Below are 22306 nucleotides of genomic sequence, written 5' to 3' on the forward strand. Positions count from 1 at the left end.
CAACCTTCTTCCCTTTCCCCTTTGCTAGACTAGTCGATACCCGCTCTCCAGTCAAAGGTCTTGCCTCGTCATCATCACTGCTAGCCAGGTCATCTAGCTCAAACTCTTCTGCAGCTCTTACTCTCTGTTCTTCCAAGTCTCTCTTTCCACTTCCGGTCAATCCCTCCCTTCTCGCAACATCTGCTCGACTAGGATAGGGTACGTCACACTTCGGATCTCTTAATCGCCTGAAATACCTTCTATAAGAGAATCGGGCGACAGTAAATCCCAACAAACTGCCAGCTGTAATATCATATACATCGTGCCTGTAATCTGCCATTCGTGACAAAGCGACCAGTAGAGCTCCTGTTAGTGGAGCCAGTGCGATCAGTACTCTTGCAAGATCTGTTCTCGGCCTTAGTACGTGCAATTGTCCACAGAGCCATAGACTTAGAAAGCCTAGTCCAGCAAAGGAGAAACTGCTGTGCCCACTTGGGAAACTCCTCCATCCATCCTGTAGAACACGACCGTTCGGTGCTGTGCACACGTCGATGGTCAATATCTCTGTCGCGCTTGTCCCGGGTGTTGGTTGACAACGGCTTATGAGGTCTGGCCTTGGTCTGCCGACTGCGTTCTTGATCAGGTCTGTGATGAAGCTCGTCAAAGTGATACTGATAATGAAGCCTAGTATCGTGACGTGAGCTTTGTGGAATCCCGGTCTAGCTATCAAAGTATAGAGGATGAATATGATGAGAGGAGTGACGCCTGCGTAGATAACGTTTTGAGTGACCGAGACGGTTTCGACTAGGGCATAGGGGTAGGAGATGGAGTGGTCGTCCAGGGTGAAGTAGCGCTTGAAAGGTGTTATCAAGGCTTTACTCTGGGCACTCTGTCAGTATGTATATGAGCTCGTCCCGACTATATAGCATACCCCAAAATAGGCCAATTGCAGCAGGACATAGCCTAGGTAGTCTGCTGCATACGAGCGCTGCCAGAAACGGGCAATGGCTCCTCTCCATCCAGCCTGGTCCACGAAGGACGTCATCTAGCAAACTTCAAGGCGAAGGTCGGATGTGTCACCGATATCGTCCATGAGGAACATGGACTATGTAAATGGTGAAGTCTAGGTGTGAAGACAGTCTCCTCAGTGTGGCTGCCACCTCTTTCGAGGACGGCAGTCGCTCGCCGCAGATTAGGCATTCTGATTGGCTACCAGAAACCACACCACCTCTTCGTGCGGACATGCACGTTTGATAGACCTTTGCTCTTTGGTTCACTTGCGATACGATACCAAAAGCTGCCTTCGGACTTGCATTGATCTCACGCGATGCGCTACAGGAACGAGTCCATCTGCGTCGACGTGGTGATCGATATGAACCTACACTGAATCTAGAGTCTCATTCTCTATTTGTGCCTATCACTGTGGCCTCCTCTAAGCACCTCTCTCTGAAGGCTCGTGGTGATGGACAATCAGCAAGCACAGCCAGCGCAGCAAGGTCAGCAGCCACTCCAACCAGAACCGATCTTCGACGCTCGCTTTCCAGCACCACCACCTTTCTGGCGCAGCTTCACCACTCAGAACCTTGCTCAACTCGAAGAACATGAATCACAAGCAGACTTCGATCCGGCCGACCTCCCTTACAGCCTGGCAGTTCTTCGCCCACCACCTCGTCCGACCGAGAACACCAAGGAATACCACGTCTATGGCACTACATACACTATTCCACCAGCACCTACCCTGCCTTTCGAAGACGATCAGCTCATCGACTTCACCTCTCTAACCACAGCATCAACCCAACGTGTCCACGCTCGTAGGCTTTGGCAACTCACTAAATCTCTTGTACTCAACTATCTCGAATTGAGCACGATCATGGCAGTTGACCCAAAGAGTTATCAGGAGAAAGTAAAGGATATTGAGGTCTTGATGACAAATGTGAATGGCGTTATCAACACCCTTAGACCTCATCAGGCACGGGAAGGGCTGAAGATCATGCTGACGAATCGACTGGAGGCTGGCAGGGAGGAGATGGAGAAATGCGATAAACTGAAAGCAGAGATTGAAGAGTTCTTAAGTGGTGTTGGCAAATTTGAAGATGAAGATAGAGAAGGAGAGAGGATCGAGGAAAGTCAAGATAGGGCCAAGGCAGAGGTCAACGGCGTTCACAGAGTCAACGGAGTACATGCTCATGTCAACGGGACGAATAGCCCCGAAGTAGAAAGACTTAGAAGAGCTTGGGAGGACTTGGACGATTTGGACGATGACTGAATCCAAATTAGCAGTCGATCGTGGTTCTTTCGCACATGGAGGACAACAGAACGAGATATTGGTGCTACCATCCAAACTTGGAAACAAACTCGACTGAGCAGGCCTCCAAAAATTCGGGCCTCCGTAACAACCAGGAATAACACACTGGCTACAAATCGAGGCGTAAAGCGGGAAGTGCTTCGGAATATTATTGGTGTTCGCCAGAGAAAACAAGACTAAGAGAAAGCAGCTCATTTGGTCAGTTATCGACACACAATGCTTTTCTACCAACGAACCCTCGCAGATAATATAGATTGAAAAATTGTCGCGGCTCAAAGCCCAAGAAAGGACTGAAAAGGATATCACGACTGCGGCCTAAGCAGGCGGGCGGCAGAATCGACATGAATGCTACACCCTTTGAGCATCACTTGAGCACCGGACGCACAAACCTCGATCATGCAACGATACTGTTGTGGTCAGTTACATTAATCGCGTTTTGAGACGAGTGAATGAAGAGAAATTGTTTGTGAATGCTGAAAATCAAGCGGTTTCATAACAGCCCTCTACATGACTAGCCCTCTGGGCTAGCACCTCGTCCAACGACATCTCATCAAACTACAGAACCCAGCTCAAAACCTCTGATTCACACCTGGCTGCTCCTGCACCCCAGCCGTCCCATGTCCAACTGTACTCCCCGTCGACCCAATACTCCCCGGCGCCACTGAATGCGCCCCCGCACTCGTCGCAGGCACAGTGTTTGCCGTCGCCGTCGCGGACGCAGTGCTCCCACTTTCACCCACACCATGGTTCTGCCCTACATTGTTGTCAAACGCTTTCACATCGCTCATCCCCCTTTGCGCAATCTGCTCGTTCTTGGTGTTCTCGGCTGTGTTGGCGGTACCAAAGGCCTTGTCTGTTTCGCTGAGGACGGTGCCGCGGATGGCTTCGCCCATGCCGTGGATGCCTTTGACGCCAGATTTGATTTGTTCGCCGATTGAGTGACTGGAGGATGTGTTGCTTGTTGACATTGTGGTGGTTGGGGGAAGGGTTGTGGGTTATAGAGAGAGGGTGTGTAGTATTGGTTAAAGTCAAAGCCCTACAGTGTTTTATGCAAGTGCTATATGGCTAACAAGCAATTCTGTGGAGTTGATATGCAATGTCTTTGATCGTCGAAGAGTTTCTTGGTATTTATTTGTACAGGGCAGGAGGGAGGGTACAGGATTGCTCACGAGAGCGATGACGTAGCTTTGTGGAAATGCATTTGCCTTTTCTTTCGGATTCGTCACCAAAGAGTACTGTCACCACTGCGTGACGTGTTCCGGGAGGTCCGTGCGTGAAAGAATGACAGTTGGCGGACCATAAAGAAATAGAGCTCTCATAAAGCTCGAAGAACAAGCCTGAATTCATTGTTGTGTGTCTTCACTTCTGCCTAGTCCCGAATCACCACGAGCGGGATTGGAGCGATGTGGCAGCAACATCTTGGTGAATGATCACGTATCTTGTTACTCTTTAAGGGTGTAAACGAAACGAAGAACATTTGCAAGATGCAGCACAAGACCTGTTTACCTCACTCGGGGAGGCACAAGCTGCGCTGGACGTGCACGACTGACAGGAAACACGTCTGCCAGACCTTCGCAGGGAAACTGCCATTACTGTTAGCCTTTCTAGCTTCTGAGCAACAGGAGGCGAGACATAATGGCGAGGAATGAGATAAACCGGGATGGCAAATGGTTTCAAGTCAGTAGTTGTCTGCGACAAGGCGGTATGCATTGCTTGGCGAGCTTGGCTCAGAGATACTGCCTGATTGCCTTGGAGAGCAGTATGTTCCTCCTTGCCCATATCCAATTCTCCCAAGCTCGTCTTCATTGCAAGAGAACGTACTCTTTGTTGCTGCTGTCACAAAGAAGCACTTGTCGGTGTTTTGAAGGCACCAATGACTCGTGAAGGCTTCAAAGAAATGGACAAGGAAGGATTGTTCTTGGAACATCCAGGTACAACAAGCTCTTCATTGTGTACATGCCTTCTGCATTTTGCTATTTGAACATTCAAGATGCATGCATGTATCAGTGACATTCAAACACACATCATCTTGAACACAATAGAATCAAAATGGGAAAACTCGATAAGCTCTCTGATCTCTTTGGTCGACACAGTCTCGACGAACGTCCACCCAGGTCGCACAGACGATCCAGTAATGCCTCACAACACGAAGGTAGAGGCCGGCGCCATTCCAGGGAAGACAATCGTGGTTCAAATCGTCGGAGCAGACGCGGACAGGCACCGTCAATATCACCAGGTCGTGTAGCATACGAACGAACTCGATATGAAGCAAATACTTATCGCCAGAGGAGTCCGATAAGACCTAGCCGTACATCCAGTCATAGGACAGGTGAGAGTGAGTACAAAATGAGTCGTCGCCCCAGCCGCAGTCACTGTGGAACACGTGGCGATAGCATCTTTGACGAAATGAAGATGCATAGACGAAGAGATGACAGTACCCGCAGGTCCAGATCTCCTTCACGTCGGCACAAAGACAATCGCACCGATAAGGAACTTAGTGAGCGACTTGAAGGCCTAAACTTTCGAGAACCTCGAAGATATATATCCAAGATTGACAGGATATATGAGCTGAATTAGTCGAGGACATCTGTTGGATGCATCGAAAATGGGCAAATAAAAAATTCAAAAGGTGGGTAATGTAAATTTTGTTTTCGAAGTATATACACGGCATTCTTGTGACAACACTGGACTCGGGAAGGGCTGCGCCAACGTAGTTCTCATTAGCACTCGAGCTCTTGGCCATTATGGATACAGGTCCTTTTTGTATTGACTTCGAGCAGGGTCTTAGGTCGAGACATTGACCACAGAGCTGCGGACTGCATGAGCCTCCCTATCGCTACCGTCCCTCTATTTAAGCGGTCTTAGATCGATACTGCTTATGCGGTGGAACCAGTCAGGATATCGGAGTCACCAGCATCTAGGATGGCCATGGTAGAGCATCGGTAGAGTTTACCGCAGGCAGTACCCAGTTCAATCTGAGATAAGCATTAGCATTTAACCCTCCAAAGCCCAAGGTCCAAAACGAATTGGGAGCTTCTTCGCAGGGACTTCTTGTAAGTGTGTACTAACGTTGTTGCCAGCAAAGTGGTGAACATTGGTCTTGGACAGCATAGAGTAGTACTCGAGCTCCGACTTTCGAAGAGGGGGAGTGTTTCCGGCGATAATGACCAACTTGGCCTTGCCAGATCGGAGAGTCTTGAGAGTTGACTCGTATCCGAGGGTGACTGAAAGTGGTTAATGACAACGTCGTGCTATATCGTTTTGTGGTCGCACCTTTGCCAGACTTCATCACCAGCGCCAAGCGCGAGTTGATGCTGTCGGCTGTCTTCTTGGTCTTCTTTGGGGCCATCGTTACGCGCTACTATGTTCGAGTAGAGAAGGTGTTGTTGCGCTCCGGCGGTATGATCTCGTGATTGACGGTAGACAAGGCAGTAGAATTTGTCCCAATTTCAAAAGGGCGCACACAGCAATCTTGGCAGCATGAGAAGGGCAAGTCCAGCGGGACAAGCGTGTTAGGCCGTCAGGCCTCAGCTACTTTACTCCTTGGAGTAATTATCCTTCGCTTATGAACACGCATGGACATTGCAGACTCCGCCCCGTCCAGCTTTGGGCAGTGCGTTGCGTCGCTCAAGCGACTATCCTTACGAGGACGAAATCTAGGAACGAAGCTGAACAGCAGGTTGCGACAATACCATTATGGCTGCGAGACATGAACTAGTAACACGCACAGAGAACGCTCCCGATACTGAGACAATGACAAACCGTGCCAGGCTTAACCTGTCAGATCGTATCCATCACTTGGCCGAAATTGCGTCGGTTGTTGCGTAGCCAAGTCGGTGCGCAGCATCCAACGTGAGGATCAGCATTGTTATTTTGAGTCCGTCAGCTGATTGCATAGCATTACTTCGCCTGCTTTTAGTTAGATGTAAGACCAGTATCACTTGCGCATACACACTGGACTAGAGACTGCTATTGCTAGATCGTTGTGCTCTTTTACACCACCACCATGGCGACACCACCTCCTGGGCGACCTCTCTCCAACACTTCGAATATGACCCCTAGGACTAGTATGACTTCTCCTGGTGGCTTTTCTAAGCCTCTGAACAGCCTGACTTCACCACCCTCTACAGCGCAGGGTCTTGCACGCAATCCTTCTCTACGCGGCAGATCAGTAAGGCGGACTCCCGTTCGGTCTAGCATTGGAGTAGGAGACGAGATGGATGGAGACGAGTCCAAGGACTTGAATGCTCAGCTCATCGCAGATCTTAAGGAGCAGGTTGAACGAGCAGAATATGCCTCAGAGCAATACCGCAAGCAGTTGAAATTATTACAACAACGCCTTGACGACGCCACAGATCAGCAGACAGTGGCCGAAGAGCGAGAGTTCGCAGCCCGTACTCAGACCGACAAGCTCGCTGCGGAGGTCAAGGATAGTGCCAGGCAGAAGAGGGACTTGGTTTTCAACTTTGAATCAGAACGCAACGTACTTCTTCAGGAGAAAAGCAGAGCATCAGCGCGCGAGAACGAATTACAGACAACGGTTAAGAGGTTGACCGATATGTTGCAGGCGAAGAACGTGGAAAAGGCAAATATCGTTCGAACGCATCCTAGTAGTGAAGAAGACCTTCAATCCGCACCACAAACGTCCTCCTCGAACCAGGAAGAATTGTTGCAGGTATTGCAAGAGAAGGAAGCTACTATTGATGCTCTGAGACTGGAACTCGCAGATGTGCACTTCAAAGTCGCAGAACAGGAACATATGGGTGATGGTAATCTACAAACCCTGGAGAAGCAATTGAGCGATGTCAAGATGCAGAATGCCAGACTGGTAGAGGAGAATGACAGTTTCCAAATGCTGCTCAGCGAAAAGACCCTGAAGGGCGATTTTATGCACGATACACATTCAGAATCTGGTGGAATGAGCTCGCTCGCAGAGGAGCTGGAGTCAATTGGTGAGAACGATGAGATCTCGATGGAACAATATAAGAAGTTGGAGGCAGATCTAAAGAGCGTCAGAGAGGAAAAGAAGGCTTTGACACTGTATGTTGACAAGATTATTGGACGGTTATTGCAACACGACGACCTCATGCACATTATTACTGGTAAAGATGCGGACGAAAATATCCCTCCTCCACCACCGAAACCCGTGGTCAAGGAAAAGCCACTTCCTCTAGCTCCCGCAGCACTCATTTCAGGTCCAGCTGCGGACGCACCAACGACTCCAACAGTCGTGGGCGGCTTCCTATCAAGGGCAAAGTCAGTGGTAAGTAGAGCCCCAGCCGCTCGTGGGGCTCGACCAATGTCTTTCATGCAAGCTGCTACTGTTTCGACTCCTACAGCGAACGAGAACCCTCAGACTGCTCCCAGTGTACCAATCAATAGAGGTCATCGTCGAGCTCGCTCCGATCAGATGCAGCCGCCAGACCTCGGAGCAGCTGCTGTTGTGCAACACGTGAACAAAGGCTCACCACTCAGGACTGCCAGTGGTGGGCCTACCACAGGCATCAGCCCACTCCAAAGAGCACAAACTTCATACTTTGCGCCACCATCTCGATCAGAGACTATAAGAGCACCGTCACAGAGCGGCACAGCAGAGCCGTCAAGCTCAGCAAATAGTGTCAATAGTGGTGAAAGCTATGGAAGGCAGTCGACGGAGGCTACATCTGCGCAGACGAGCACTCACACTCGCGATCGTGAAAGCATGGCCCCTCCTGTGACTGCAGGAGTGATGAAGCAGAGCCAATTGAGACCGCTCCGACTTGTACAAAACCAAGACGAAGAAGAGCGGAAGAAAGCTAATAGACAGAGTTGGATGGGAAATTGGTTTAATAGGGGTAGTATTGATGCGTCTCAATCGTGATACCCAAGCTTTAGCTCATCAATAGATATATAACCGTTCGTGTACCACTTTGCGACAACTACGACTTCAAAGGATTGATAGGTTGTGATGAAATACTTGCACTTTCCTTCGCTCGTCGATATCTGGTGACCTGTGGTTGGAGGGATTCTCCTCTCGAAACACGCAAGATAATTTTCCGCGATATTGACCCACTTGAGATTTTGTATACAATTTATTGCCTCAGAACGCTTGGCACGTTAAGTTGTATTGTCGTCTATTGTCCTCAGTCTTTAACAACATAGTCCGAGATACACACAAGACGCCTGTCTAAGCACTCAAGATGCCCTCTCAATACGACACCTTCTCGTCACCTCTATCTAGCCGATATGCCTCGCCAGAAATGCTCAGTCTTTTCAGTGCACGAACCAGAGCATCTACTTGGCGACAACTATGGATCTACCTAGCACAATCACAGAAAGAACTTGGTCTCCAAATCCCGGATGATGCTATCTCTCAGATGGAAGCCGCAAAGACCATGACTGACGAGGATTTCCAAGTCGCTGCCGTGGAGGAGAAGCGTCGTCGACACGATGTGATGGCTCACGTTCATGCCTTTGGTCAACGAGCACCAGCTGCCGAGAAAATTATACATTGGGGTGCGACGAGTTGTTACGTTACTGACAATGCTGACCTGATCTTCCTGCGAGATGGACTGGATATTCTACTGCCAAAGTTGGCCAAGGTGATCTCGAAGCTCAGCCAATTCTCGTTGGAGCAGAAAGCTACGCCATGTCTAGGATACACGCACGGACAGCCAGCACAACTGATTACTGTGGGCAGAAGAGCTGCGATCTGGGTTGAGAGTCTGTTGATGGATTTGAGGAACCTGACGAGAGCAAAGCAGGATATTCTGAGAAGCTTCAGGGGCGTCAAGGGAACGACGGGTACACAAGCGAGCTTCTTGCAGATATTTGAGGGTGATCACGATAAAGTGGAAGAGTTGGACAGACTTGTGACTAAAAAGGCAGGTTTCGAAAGTGAGTACCTCTTTCTTGATGCAACGAGGGACGTGGAGGCTAACCAACTTGTGCAGGAGCATGCATCGTCTCAGTCCAGACTTATAACCGCAAAGTCGACACCGATACTGGTAATGTGCTAGCGTCTTTCGGCACAACCTGTGAGCACATAGGCACAGATATTCGACATTTAGCCATGCTCAAAGAACTGGAAGAGCCATTTGAGAAGGACCAAATCGGTAGTTCAGCAATGGCATACAAGCGCAATCCTATGCGAAGCGAGCGCATGTGCAGTTTGGGTCGAAAATTGGCCACGCTCAACCTCTCGACGTCACAGACATTCGCTCACCAATGGTTCGAACGAAGTCTCGACGACAGCGCGATTCGACGAATAGATATACCAGAGATGTTCCTGATTGCAGACGCACTGCTCATCCTACTGGACAACGTGTCTAGCGGATTGGTGGTGTACCCTGCGGTCATCAACAAGCGCATTCAGGAGGAACTTCCATTCATGGCGACCGAGAACATTATCATGCGACTAGTTGCCAAGGGTCAATCCAGACAAGAGGCTCATGAGCAGATCCGAGTGCTGTCACATCAAGCTGGAGCAGTGGTGAAACAGGAGGGCAAGCAAAACGACTTGGTAGAGAGGATTAAGAAGGAGCCATTCTTCGCATCTATTGTAGATGAGCTCACTGAGGACAAGTTGCTGAATCCGGGTGATTTCATTGGTAGAGCACCACAACAGGTTGAACGCTTTGTAAAGGAGGAGGTTGAACCAGCGATTCAGCCCTACAGGGAGTATATTGCCCAGAGTGGCGTGTCTGAATTGCACGTTTAGATGAAAAAGCTGAGTATTGCAGTAATCACTGGGACTTCTGCAATGAACTGGCTGTCGACACTGTCTATCAATGAACGTCTGCTTCAATTTGCTCTGTCCTACTGTGGTATACTCGTGTCATGCTCATCTTTTAAAGGTGCCTCGGCAGGCGCGGAGCTCCATCGCGACTTCTTATTGGAGCAGTCATCTAGAAACTGGGGAAGGTGGAGGTCAACACCAGATTGTCGACATCATTCAGTGACATCTTCACCAGGTGCGAACGACTAGTTTGATGCCTTCGACAGGTAGCATCAATCGAGCCCTTGACTGGACTCGTATGCGAAGCTTTCACCACTCAGGAGCCTATGATGGGCACGATATATATCTCTCAGCTTGTAAGCATAATTCGATGTCCGTCGCATCTTAAGATTAATTTGATTCATCAAGGACGCGTTCGAGCTCTACCACCAGATCCAAGAAGAGAAGGACCAGAAAAATGGTGGTTCCGGTTCTAAGCAGCTCACGAAAGCCATTGCAGACGGGCTGGCTGGATCAGTCGGTGCATCTCTCTCAAATGTCATCGTGTATCCCCTTGCCCTAATCATCACTCGCCTGCAAATACAGAGACAGCTCCGAAAGAATGCCCAAGAAGCTAGCGAAGAAGAGTACAGAGGGTTGGTCGATGCCGCTCAAAAGATCTACAATAATGAAGGAGGATTCTCCGGTTTCTTTGCTGGCGTTCTGTCAGATACTGGCAAAACAATTGCCGATTCGTTTATATTCTTCCTCCTCTACGACTACATCCGACGTGGTCGTTTCGCTAAGAATGGCAACAAGCATAACTTGCCGGCTTATGAAGAACTAGGCGTGGGCTTCATTGCAGGTGCCACGACGAAGCTCCTGACAACGCCCATCGCGAACGTTGCCACTCGTCAGCAGGCTGCGGCCCTAAGAAATCCTGCTGGCCGAACTCCAGGATTTATGGAAATTGCGAGAAGGATACAAGAAGACGATGGGATTTGGGGCTTCTGGTCCGGATATTCTGCCTCACTCGTTCTAACGCTGAATCCAAGTTTGACGTTCTTCCTGTTCGAGTTTTTCAAGCGTGTCACTTTACCGAGATCAAAACGCGATCAGCCTCCTGCTTCTGCGACTTTCGTCCTTGCAGCTCTGTCAAAATCGTGCGCTAGTAGCGTCACATATCCTATCAGTCTCGCCAAATCACGTCTACAAGCAGGAAGCTTGAACAACAAAAAGGAAGAGCAAACCCAAGACAAGACTGTCGAAGAAGCAGTTCAATCGAGAAGTGATCGGGTAGAAAAGTATGGAAAGAAGGCGGCTCGAAACACTTTGTTCAGTACATTGCTCACAATCTACAAGACTGAAGGGCCTTCAGCTTTCTACGAAGGCCTACATCTCGAAGTCCTCAAGGCTTTCCTATCTCATGGCATTACCATGTCGGTGAAGCAAGCGGTCACAAGAGTCATTTCACGGATTTCCTATCTTCTAGGTATCATCTTTTCCAGGTACACTTCCAAGGCGGCTCGACGAGCTTCAAAACTAGCAGAGCGAGCAAAGGACCAAAGTGTGGGGTATTACGACCTCAGCATCAAGAGAGTAAACGAGAAGTTTCAGGACGCTACAGATGCTGCAAGAACGAAAGCTAACGAAGTCGCTGAATTTGTACATGAGTATGTCGAAGAAGACGATAGTCAGGGTTGGAAAGACCTGTACGGCACAACTGGACTTTCAAAGTGGCTCGATGAACGATTCACTGACGATGACAAGTGAGCTGCGAGACTAGCAGACCAGTGTCGCATGGTTGTCTCGATACGCAGCTTCTCACGAAATGCTGTATCCGAGCTCATGTAACATATCTGCTGGGGGAATTGTAGCACTTGCTCTCTTTATGAGAAGTATCAGTATTGGCAGAACCTTACATTGATGATAGAGTGTTAGTTCAGGGATTCAAAACACCGCGCAGCATTAACAAAGTATTCTTTGCAAACGACCTACCAATACTACAACTGCCGAATTACGAAACACCAATTTTGCTCGAACCACCGCAGTCCTGCACTCACGAAGGCTTGTTATAGGACCAAGCAACGTGAAGTTAGCCTCTTCATGTCTGGATAACTTCCTTACAGCACGCGTCTTTAGAGGAATCTATCTGGCCATATCCTGTCCTCTCACGATTTTGATTTCAGCGGCCTTAGTCTCATGGCTTCTCAAAACGCGATGCAGTAACCTGAAGCTCGAGCAACGCGGAGCGACGTTCCACCACAGGTGTCTTACAATGGTTCGGACGATATTGAGATGCAATGAATCTCAGCAAGAGAGCTGCAGGATGACAAGCAAAATGGAACCACAACCTCAGGTTGGTTCGGCTCATTGAAATTTAACTTCAGTTTTAATGCCAACGAACCTCCACGTAACTTTGCTCGATCAATACGGATAGTGCGATACGCTTTCCTAGAGGAAGTAGCAGCCGAGAAGAGCAAGACAGAGTCGGCTTCAGCCACCAAGCCAAGAACCTGGACCCGAATGGCATGGCATTGGCTCAACTGCAATGTGATCACAGTCTGCGGCACTTTTGCGGTCCTGCTAGGCCTCACTGTCCTGCTCGCCGCCGTCGCTGTCGTTGTTCCACTTTGGATCGTTGCAGATCTAATCAAATTTCTGATGTTCGTCGTCTGTCTCCTGGCAGAATGTGTTCTTCAAGCACTCATGACAAGTTTCGCAGTCTTTGCCGGCGTACTCATGCCGCTAGACTTGCTCATAAGTACTCCTAGGCACTACAAGAAAGTGCTATCACAATACCGAAAGATGAAAAGGGGCAAGACGAAGGGAAGGATGACTTGACGAGTCGACATCGACATGGTCCGATTTGGAACAGGGTCAATGTCTACGTATGTGCACGTCTAGCACAGAGCGATCTGGAAGGTCACTTATTCAAGCCTGACAGCGTCAAGGGTTACGTGGTTGGAACTCCCGATGGACGATCAGAACGGATAGTTGAACTACTTTATTGTGCTTCTTCACCACCCCAGGCCGCCTTGATTCCTTCTACATATATACTCTGTCTGAGACAGGGCGTGTACATATCACCGAATCACTAGGTTTTAATTGTCTTCAAGTCACCATGTGCGCATTGCTGATTTTTCGATTACGCATATGATCCCTTAATCGCCTACAAAGTACTAACCTATTTAACGCATAATGCCTAATTTACCTGAGGAAGAAACCTCACGACGGCATTTCGGATGCTATCACAAGTAAATGGTGAGATTTGACCAAGAAACAAAAAAGACCAAACACCATACAATTGTGCATCATGCACACAACATTGTACTCCGCCATGTCTATGTACTATCTACAGCCTGATTGACTTCAACCAGACCTGCCTGCTGGTAGACAAGCGGATCGATCCTTGCCTCCTCTTGCAGGACGAAGAATACTTAACGATAACTTTTGACCTAGTCCTGTGTCCGCCAGAGGCTTGCCATCTGTAAGCGTCCATACCTGCTAACGCCTTTTCCACATGTCGGGTGATAGCATGAGAACAAGAATAATAATTCCGCACTACGTAGCGACATGGGTCTCTATCACAAATTTCCCTGTTTAGCATAATACCAAGTAATCGCCTCCTCGACCACATCTGCTTCTGACTGCACAAGGATTTGACCAGCTTCTGCTTCCGTCACACTTAGGACTTCCATGAGCTGTCGGAGCAATTCGGACTGCCTCTTGTTGGTCATCTCATTGACGGCAATTCCATTGAGGCTCTGACGAGGACTCAGCTTGTGAGGGGTTCCTCCAGCTCGGGTGGAGTAGAACCGCCATGGATTCCTGCCATCGTCCTGGTCAGCTTGAGCAGAATTCTTGATGCTCCTTTTTCGGCATCGAAGTTCTTCTCCATCGAGCTCAATCCAAGACTGAAGTGCTAGATCCGATGCCGTCCAGTTTGTTGATGCTAGTGCCTCTGCTGCTTCATCTTTAGGCACGCCTTCTAGCATCAGGTCTTTCAGCATATTGCTCTTCCTCTCCTCGGATGGAAGTTGGGTCTCTTCGGATGTATCTGATGATCTGACTGAGTTGGAATCGCAGGAATTCGCAACATGGCTTGTCGTCCAGTAATTGTATGCCAAGTCTACCGACTCGTAATTCGTCCTTACCAATGCTTCTTCAGCTTCATGGCTTAAAAGGCCAGCTCTGATCAGGGCTGTATGCATCTGCTTCCATCTCGGCTCTTCATTTTGAAGTGGGCTGCACGAAGATGGCAGACAGCGCCACTTTCTCAGTAAATGGTAGGCTGTCTCGAAGGTTTCCCAATTCACCTCCTCCAGAGCTTTTATCGCCCACATCTTAGAGGCACCTCTTTCTTCAAAGTCATTGATCATCAATCCTCTTACATATGCTTTGTCAACGGATTTCCTTTCTAGGCTAACGGGAAGCCTTTCTGCGTCGGCGAGAGGGAAGTGTTTTGCCGTGGCTTCACGCATTCGAGTAATCAATTCATCCAGCTTACGCTCCTTCTCTTCCGGTGACAACAACGAACAGTCAGCTTGCAGGTCTGTACATGTGCTTCGACTAATCTTTGTCCTTTTACTTGGTGATTGAGATCTATCGGTACCTGACCTCTTACTCGGAGACATTGGTGCATTCTATGACGACCTTCCTGGATCCTCACTGTGAATTCTCAACTCCTGGACTTCTAGCTCCTCGTCGTCTTCACCCTCAGGAATCGGAACATGGTGAATTATCTTCGGTAATGTCTCTGGGTCGTCTGGTGGTGGTGCGGACTCTCGATTGCCTCGTAGGATAGGGTCCCTCCCTAAGTCATCATACTCTAAAATGTTGCCAGTATCTTGTTCATCATCTAGATCTGAGAGATTGGCAATTTCGCTGCCGCCCAACCCACCTGTACTGGAAGCATTCGCCACAGAAACGTTACTATCCCTTCTGCCCAAACGACCAAAAGGTGCTTCAAAATGTTCGCTATCACCCGCGTTGCTGTTTGGAGGAGCGGCAGCATCAAAACCCCAGCCCTGGACTAGAGCATCGTCAAGCCATGGTTGAGTAGGTCCTATCATACTGATGCCCTCGTCAACAACATCGTTGTCGAGAAGCATATCGCTGTCGCGATCCCCATAGGGTGGCAATTCCTCTGACTTGCTAAGACTCTGAGGGCCGTGAAACATCGAATGACCTTCTTGTTCGTCCTCGAGACCCCGAGACAGACCTTTCATTTTGATCACCTGTCGATTTACTGCCGAACCACCATCTCCCACGCGGTGAGCTTGACCGACTAAAGCGCTCGACGACCCATTGTGGGAGGAGCCGCCGAGACGCTGGCCTTCCCCCGAAGGTGAAGCATCTCTGGATTGTGTTTCGAGGTTCTCTTCAGAGTCGACTTCGCTGAGGATCTTTTCGAGGTTGGGTCCACCTAAAGGGTCTTCCGATCTGCGGCGGTAGAACAAGAGGTACGCATTTTTCTGCACTACCACTTCAGGGTCTTTGACCGGCGACACATGCGAATCATTGTAATCATACCACATCTTGTTGTTAATGTTCTTGGCGTAAGCAGTATAGTGACCACCTCCAAGCCCGCCATAATGATTATCGACGGCAATCAGATCATAGATTGAGCTCTTGCCATCACTTTTGTCTCTTACCATTTGTGACAAATCGAGGTTCTCGACAGGATATTCAACCTTCAACTCAAGTTTGTCTCTGAAGTTGCGTGCAGAGCTGAAACGCTTAAAATGCATGACTAGGATATCTGGAACTTTCCACAGCTCGAACTGCTTGTTGGCACGTCGATGTTCTTTGCACCTCGGGCAGTACCAGGCGTTCTGCTCAGAAAGAGTCTCGGTCTTGCCGTATTCCTCCAGACAATCTTCGAGCGTCACACCGGTCTTCTTTCTGTTCAGTCGTGATTCACGCTTCTTTACAAGCTCTTCATCTTCGAATAACTCAGGGTCTCGGTGTGTCAATGAGCCTCTCATGGTGTCAGCTGCATCGCCTGTAAACAGCGCTTCGTAGATATCTTCGCTCCAATCAAGAACGATGGCATCACCTGGCACTAATAATTCGGCTCCATTAGAAACTGCAGGTTTCGGTTGTGGTGGAGGTGGAGGTGTTCGTTTGTGACTCTTGCCTACGATCTTCTTGCCTTTACGAGAGTAGGTCTTCTGGTTCTTGGCCTTGTGCTTTTTGGCACCTCTGGTGTCCTTGCCACCAAACATTTCAGATGGCTCGGGCAACTCAACAGAGTCGACGTCTGATTCCTGTTGGGGAGGGCTGCCGCCAGATTCCGAAGCCGAATTTGGAGATTTGCGAAGTTCTTTAGAATCTTCCTCGGCAAGCTCATCTGCACTACTTTCGGGCACTTCATCGCTGCTATGTCTCGGGTGGTGAGCAAGTATTCGAGTCGTTTCTTCAGCTTTCTGCCTCAAAGAATCAAAATCGGTTGATTCGGCCAAATTGTTCCAGCCTGTAGGAATACCCTCCTCAGTATGAGCGACTCTGATATCAAAGAGTCGTTGAAGCTGTTTAGGTATCGGAGTACCAGGCTTCAGCAAATGCTCCATGATTGATTCTCGCGATCTGGATGTTTGCTCGGGTATCTGGCTAGCGTCTCTCATAGACACATCCACAAGGCCGTCTTCACCTTGTACTGAATTGCCACTGGCACTTGGAGACTGCGAGCCCGTACTTGCATCGGAGACCACAAGGGTATCAGAATCTTCTGGTGCGGAGTCGTTGCCAAGTTCACGCTCGTCCGTGAGAATATCCAGTGTTGTCATGCCCACAACCTGTGTCAAGACCTTCTTAAGTACTCCGTCGTACGATGTTCGGTCTTCTCGGGATAGGACAACGTAACTAGGATGACCAAAGAAGCTTCGGACCAATCTATTGTTAGTATTGGCTTTTGCCAGTCGGTGGTAGATAGGGACCAGTAAGTGCTCAGCAGCGGGACTGTCAGGGTCAACTTTGGGATCGAGATCTTTGTTCGAAAACAAGGTGAACTTTTTCTTCTTGTCAGCGTTGTAATTTGTGGGCTTCTCTGCCAATTCGTAGACGCAAATGATATCGTTAGCACTGATACTGGTTTCGGCAATAACATCAGTATTATCAAAGATTTTGAAGAACTTGTTCTTGTACGATTCAGCGCAGATCATCTTGTCGGGATCATATTGAGTACGCTGGCCAATGAATCTCTTCATGTCGAGGATGCTCGAGTTCTTGTCAATGTCGATGTCGATACGCATTGGCTTCTCCTGTAGAGGAAAGTAGATGATTTCTTTCGACCAATTATTCTCAATAGGTAATTGTAAAGTCAGCGAGCTGAAAGGATCAAACACAATACTGACTTTGTCACAGGTCGGACAAGTCAGAGTTGACTTGTACATGCCAGCGAATAGGTCGACGATCACGGAATCGTTTCTGGCTTTGTAGTCGTTCCAATTACGGTCGGCGAATTCCTTGAGAAGCTGATCGTTGTTGACCATATCATCAGTCGAGTCAGGCTTCTCTATATAAGGTTTCTTTTGTATCCTATTGAGGTCTTCGGACAAGCCATCAAGCAGGAAAGCTAGAAATTCTTGTGAGTCTTGCTGACCGTAGCCAGCAAATGAGGGACCATATTTGCCCACGATGTTCTTCAGATCACGAGGGTTGAAGACGTTACTGTTGGCGGAGTAAATACCCTCTATGAAGCCACCGTATGCCTTGGCAACCTTGCCGTGATGACCGAGTGGGTTGCTAGGATTGAGCTCCTTCTTGTAATAACCTGTTCGAAAATATTCGGTCAATTCTTCAACACTCCGTATGCACTGGAGGGCAGAGTTCATGTAGCATGTATTGCCAAGGTTTTGCAGACCGACGATGCCCTTCGGCCTACCTTCTCTCTGAGCTCTGCCTCTTGTCATGATACTCGGAGTCGGTGAAGACCTGCCACTGACAGTAAGGTTCTTGGCCTTGGCGGCACCTTTGAAGGAGAGTTTTGGGTTGTCGCTTGGAAACTTGTCTGTATCAGGAGTCTGTTCTTCGAGCACGATCACTTCGTCTCTGCCTAAGCCAATGGTCCGCAGATCAACCTTGCCATTGTAATTTGCATCCATGGTATGGTCTTTATGGTCGATAAGCTCTCTCTGGTCGCCGAGGGTCAACAGACCAAAAGTGTTAACATCGAGGATCATCTTGGTACCAGCACTGGCGATGATCTCGGCTCCGGGAGCAGGAGAGGCACTTCGTGAAGCAGCAGGTGTCAGTATGCCGGAGGCAGAGGTACTCTTAATGCCGCCCAAAACTTTCCAGACACGGACTTTCGTATTGATATCTATGTTGAGCTTCTCTTTGGCCGCCTTCAGCCACTCCATGTAAGGTCTGTGGACACTGCTGACCATACGTGGTGGAAGGTGTTCTGCCTCTTTCTGCGTTTGAGGGGTTTGTGTGCCAACAACCTTGAGAAAGGAGAAGACAGGTGGATTCAGCTCGAACTGGCATTCTAAAGGGTTGTCTTCGCTGAGGATGTGTGCATATCGGGTAATAATTGGCGACTCTTTGGCAACACCATACCATCGTACAATGAGGTTCCATGCTTCCTCTGGCACTACTTGGTAGTCTTCGCCCAACTCGAGACCAGGTCTCAAGGCAGTAAATGGCTCGCCAGCTTCGTCTCTTAGTTCACCAGAACCCTCGATGACCATAGCTATGTCAGCATTGTCAACAGGCCCTACCTCTCCTTCGAGAGCAGACTTTGGGATGCCGGGTTGTGGTTCAGAAGAGCGAGCAAGCACTCTTTGCATCCATTTACAAGAGACACAGTAACCTTTTGCACCATCTCTTGGAGTTTCTTGTACCAGTTGTGTTACTTTTGCTATCTGCTCGTCAATGCTGGGTCTGGTTTCGGAGTCGGCTGTACCTGTGATGGAGGTAGCAGCAGTGGAGGTTCTTGACTCGTTTGAAGTGTCAGCCAGAGTGCTGTCCGACACACTGTCTGCCTCGGAGGATGCTGCTTGGGAGACAGGGCCTGGATTGCTGGTATTTAGATCGCTCTTTTGTCGTTTGCCGTTGTTTGATTGTGTATGAGTAGACGAAGTAGAGGCAGTGTCGGTAGCTTCAGCCATTTCGACGTCCCTCCCGTCGTCCTCGCGCTCTTGACCGCCCATGTCTGCCGCCGGTCGCTTGATAGCAGGAGAAGAGGATCGGAGCGTTCGTTCTCGGTCCTTGAGGTCTTTCAGATCATCCTTGAGTGGTAAAGATTTGTTATTCAGATGTTGCATATGGGACAGCCGGTGCTGGCTACGGATGAAGGAGACAGGATAAGATACGGCCAGGCATCGACAGTGTACGCGCCGAAGGAGTGTAGACGGTATGTACTGTGCTGTATGCTGGAGTAAGAAGAGTAGCAGTGTGTCTTGTCGCTAAGAATCTATTGGATCGCAGACAGCAGACAGGGTCGATTTTTTGTGTAGTTTGCAGCAAGCAGTCGCAATCGACTTTCACAGGCCGCACTCCCAACGTGGTTGCCTTTAGCGTCACCACTGCGGGTAAGCCTTAGGCTCCACACATGACGTCCGGTCTGCTGCTTCTAGGCTCGAAGTGCTCAAGAACGCGTTGTGACAGATAGCATCTCGTTATATAGCAGGAGTGAAGAGGTATAGCTATTCATGCAGGAATATTTTGGTGGGAGCGAAAGCTACTAGAAGTGAGCTTTCGTCTTAAGTATTATTAACATCTGGGTCACTCAAGCAAGAGTCAGGATGCTACTTGATTGTTCCATCCAATGTGTCGCTCTTGCTGGATGAGTGTGTTTGTTGTCAAACGAGCCTTTCTTTTCTGTCCAGTAAGACTGCATTCAACCCATAACACACAAGAGGCACTTTGGTAAGGGACCGGTTCAGACCGCCTTCCTTGTCGAGATCTTGTCAACCTCGTCCTTTGCCTCCGTCCAAGTTTCTAGATTCTTCCTCGCCCACTCAATGTGACACCTTGCGTAAGCGACCTAAAAGTCATTGTTAGTGGCCACTCCAAACATGGTAGACTGGGACAGATGAGAACTTACCATATACCGCGTCAGGTCATCCTCTTTCTCCTTTTGGAATCTCTTGAGGTCTCTCATTACTCCCTGCGTAGCATCCTTTACATCCTTCTCAGACACTTCCAATGCTTGTTCTAGCTGCGACAAACTATCCTTTGTCTTACCCATCTGGTCGCGTCTTGTCCGCTCTGGATCCGAATCTACAAACCCATTCACAGCGTGTCTGAAGCTGCCAAAGATCTTGTTGGTCACAAAATTTCCACTTTGTGTCTTTTTGTGCGAAGGCGACATTGGGCCCTCTGATGGTTGACCCTGGGTTGCAGATGGTGGTGAAGATGGCGCTTCCCCATGAGTAGGCGGGAAATCTGAATCTATCGACTGTGTCTCTTCAGTCTGAGGCTTTACTGGTGTGCCTTGTTGCGTAGCTTTCTTTGCTGATGCCGAAGAAGCAGATCGTTGTGGCAGATTAGCTGTACTTGATGACAGATATGCATCGATTCGCTTTGACTCCTGCTCACTTCGTTCCAGTGTATCGAGGAGGCTGCGTTTCTGCTCTAACTGATCCCTTGTCATCTCCTGCTGAACCCTTTTCAGCACCCTGTAACGTAAAACACTGCGTACGACGCCTGCAAACTGTGCACTTTCGCGCATGGGCTCGGCAAACGATGCACCAAAGCTGTTGGACAAGTCCTCGGTGGACAGGTACGTGCTATCTACAGCTTGACCGATTCTTTCTATTGCTGCTGCGACCGATGGTGATTGTTCTGATAACGAGAAGCCGTTGTAACGTGCTCCTAGCTCGGCAAGGTCGGCCGAGAGCTTTGACAGATGTTCTAGAGTCCTTCGGTTCACCTTGTCGATACTGCCCTGCAACAGTAGTTCCAGTTCCTTCGTTGAAGCCTCAAAGTTGATAAAGTAAGGGTCTAGTTCTCCTTCCGATAACCTGTCTGCATGTATAGGGAAGCGGCCGAAGACTTGAGGGCCAGGAGTGCTATGGGCCGCAGCCGAAGGCATGGTGTGATACTCAATAGGCGACACAGGTGTACCTGTACTAGATGTCGTGCCTTTGAGCTTTGCCGAGGACGAAGGTACAGGAAGCCAGTTATGTGCAGGAGTTGGGTTAGCTGGATCTAGAGGGGGTGCTTTGAGATTGTTCTTTGGTATCGAGACTACGGGATGGGCGTGCAGCACCTCGTTCTGTCATTGTCAGCCAACCATCCAAGCATTTGCAAGCAACCGTACCCAGCTTGAATTGGGATCCAAGAATCGCCAGAAGACTCCATCGTCCATGACCTCCCTCATGCGCCGGCACCTATTAAGAAACACTGCCAGCATTCTTTTCCGCTGTTCTATTACGTGTTTATCCTCTTTCGCTTTGGTAGGCTTCGCAGCGTAGTCGGCCATGGTGTGCTTCTCCGGTATTGGTGGGACGACGAGCGTAGGATGTAAATTGACGAGCGCATTACGTAGTGAGGCGAACTCGGAGTATCGTCGTGAGACCTCAATGTCCTACTAGTTGCTTAGTATATGCCTCCGGAACCTCCTTTGTGACTTCAGAATACATACTGCCGTGCGCACACGATATGCAATGAAGTTTCCGTCGGGACTCTTGCCGGCCTCCACGATTAATATCTCAAGCTCAGGATCCTCGTAAAGAATTTGCTGGATACGTCCATCGTAACCACCTTTCCGTGGACCACCATGGTTTTGACCTTGCTGGTCTTCATCCTCACTAAGATCGGCATCTTGCGAATAGAAAGCTGGATTGCGCTGAGGAGAAGCCTGCGATGAGGGTGGTGTTCCGGCTTGCTCAGTATCTGTACAGCTATCAGCTCGTTCTCAATGAGGGTTCGGAATCCTTACATGAGGAGCTCAGAGCAGGGTTGTCCTGCTCGGTCGAGACATCGCGTCCGTAAGAACCATAAGGGTTGTTGTCCTCCTCGTCCCACATGTCGCTTTCCGTCTCAACAAAGGCAGCGCTCGTGAACCACGACCGGACACCCAGCTTGATGACTTTTGCTCACGACCTGTGTAAAGTGGACTGGAAAGCGCGCTATTAACTCACGAGCTGAACATAGAGGTTAAAAAGAAGACGTCGATTTGCGAAAGCTGTACTACATACTACGGACTAGATTCACGTCTTAAAACATGGAGAGCCGTTCGAGGCAAGAGCATCCACCATAAGAGTACGTCAGCCAAAAGCAGTTCCAGGCATCCAGGCAACCTATTTATTTTGCTTGCTCAGCCCCAGGCATGTTTGACGACAGCGAGCTTCAATTGATGATCTTCACAGTGG

General features: G+C 49.1%; 8 protein-coding genes across 8 annotated transcripts; 4 read left to right on the forward strand and 4 right to left on the reverse strand.

The window, feature by feature from the left end:
* Positions 1-1441: 1441 nt before the first annotated feature.
* MED7 (Mediator of RNA polymerase II transcription subunit 7) lies at positions 1442-2245 on the forward strand (the record flags this gene model as incomplete). The annotated part of the gene is made up of 1 exon (XM_064896990.1): positions 1442-2245. One exon carries the CDS (start codon positions 1442-1444, stop codon positions 2243-2245), a length of 804 nt encoding a protein of 267 aa, XP_064755940.1.
* A 608-nt stretch (positions 2246-2853) lies between these two features.
* LTR64_002622 (uncharacterized protein) lies at positions 2854-3252 on the reverse strand (the record flags this gene model as incomplete). The annotated part of the gene is made up of 1 exon (XM_064896991.1): positions 2854-3252. The coding sequence occupies one exon, from the start codon at positions 3250-3252 to the stop codon at positions 2854-2856; it is 399 nt and encodes a 132-aa protein (XP_064755941.1).
* Positions 3253-5160: 1908 nt separating this feature from the next.
* On the reverse strand, positions 5161-5633 carry RPL30 (60S ribosomal protein L30; the record flags this gene model as incomplete). Its single annotated transcript, XM_064896992.1, has 3 exons — positions 5161-5259; positions 5354-5508; positions 5558-5633. The coding sequence occupies 3 exons, from the start codon at positions 5631-5633 to the stop codon at positions 5161-5163; spliced, it is 330 nt and encodes a 109-aa protein (XP_064755942.1).
* A 657-nt stretch (positions 5634-6290) lies between these two features.
* On the forward strand, positions 6291-8144 carry LTR64_002624 (uncharacterized protein; the record flags this gene model as incomplete). The annotated part of the gene is made up of 2 exons (XM_064896993.1): positions 6291-6351; positions 6415-8144. 2 exons carry the CDS (start codon positions 6291-6293, stop codon positions 8142-8144), a joined length of 1791 nt encoding a protein of 596 aa, XP_064755943.1.
* Positions 8145-8463: 319 nt separating this feature from the next.
* Positions 8464-9983, forward strand: ADE13 (adenylosuccinase ade13; the record flags this gene model as incomplete). The annotated part of the gene is made up of 2 exons (XM_064896994.1): positions 8464-9160; positions 9217-9983. 2 exons carry the CDS (start codon positions 8464-8466, stop codon positions 9981-9983), a joined length of 1464 nt encoding a protein of 487 aa, XP_064755944.1.
* A 347-nt stretch (positions 9984-10330) lies between these two features.
* Positions 10331-11753, forward strand: LTR64_002626 (uncharacterized protein; the record flags this gene model as incomplete). The annotated part of the gene is made up of 2 exons (XM_064896995.1): positions 10331-10357; positions 10410-11753. 2 exons carry the CDS (start codon positions 10331-10333, stop codon positions 11751-11753), a joined length of 1371 nt encoding a protein of 456 aa, XP_064755945.1.
* Positions 11754-13567: 1814 nt separating this feature from the next.
* On the reverse strand, positions 13568-19252 carry LTR64_002627 (uncharacterized protein; the record flags this gene model as incomplete). Its single annotated transcript, XM_064896996.1, has 2 exons — positions 13568-14535; positions 14653-19252. 2 exons carry the CDS (start codon positions 19250-19252, stop codon positions 13568-13570), a joined length of 5568 nt encoding a protein of 1855 aa, XP_064755946.1.
* A 617-nt stretch (positions 19253-19869) lies between these two features.
* On the reverse strand, positions 19870-21961 carry ATG20 (Sorting nexin, cytoplasm-to-vacuole targeting pathway/endosomal sorting; the record flags this gene model as incomplete). The annotated part of the gene is made up of 5 exons (XM_064896997.1): positions 19870-19974; positions 20035-21207; positions 21253-21519; positions 21577-21827; positions 21874-21961. 5 exons carry the CDS (start codon positions 21959-21961, stop codon positions 19870-19872), a joined length of 1884 nt encoding a protein of 627 aa, XP_064755947.1.
* Between the last annotated feature and the right edge of the window lie 345 nt (positions 21962-22306).

Source organism: Lithohypha guttulata (genome assembly GCF_036872675.1).
Source record: "Lithohypha guttulata strain CCFEE 5908 chromosome Unknown scaffold_2, whole genome shotgun sequence".
In the NCBI taxonomy this organism is placed as follows: Eukaryota; Fungi; Ascomycota; class Eurotiomycetes; order Chaetothyriales; family Trichomeriaceae; genus Lithohypha; species Lithohypha guttulata.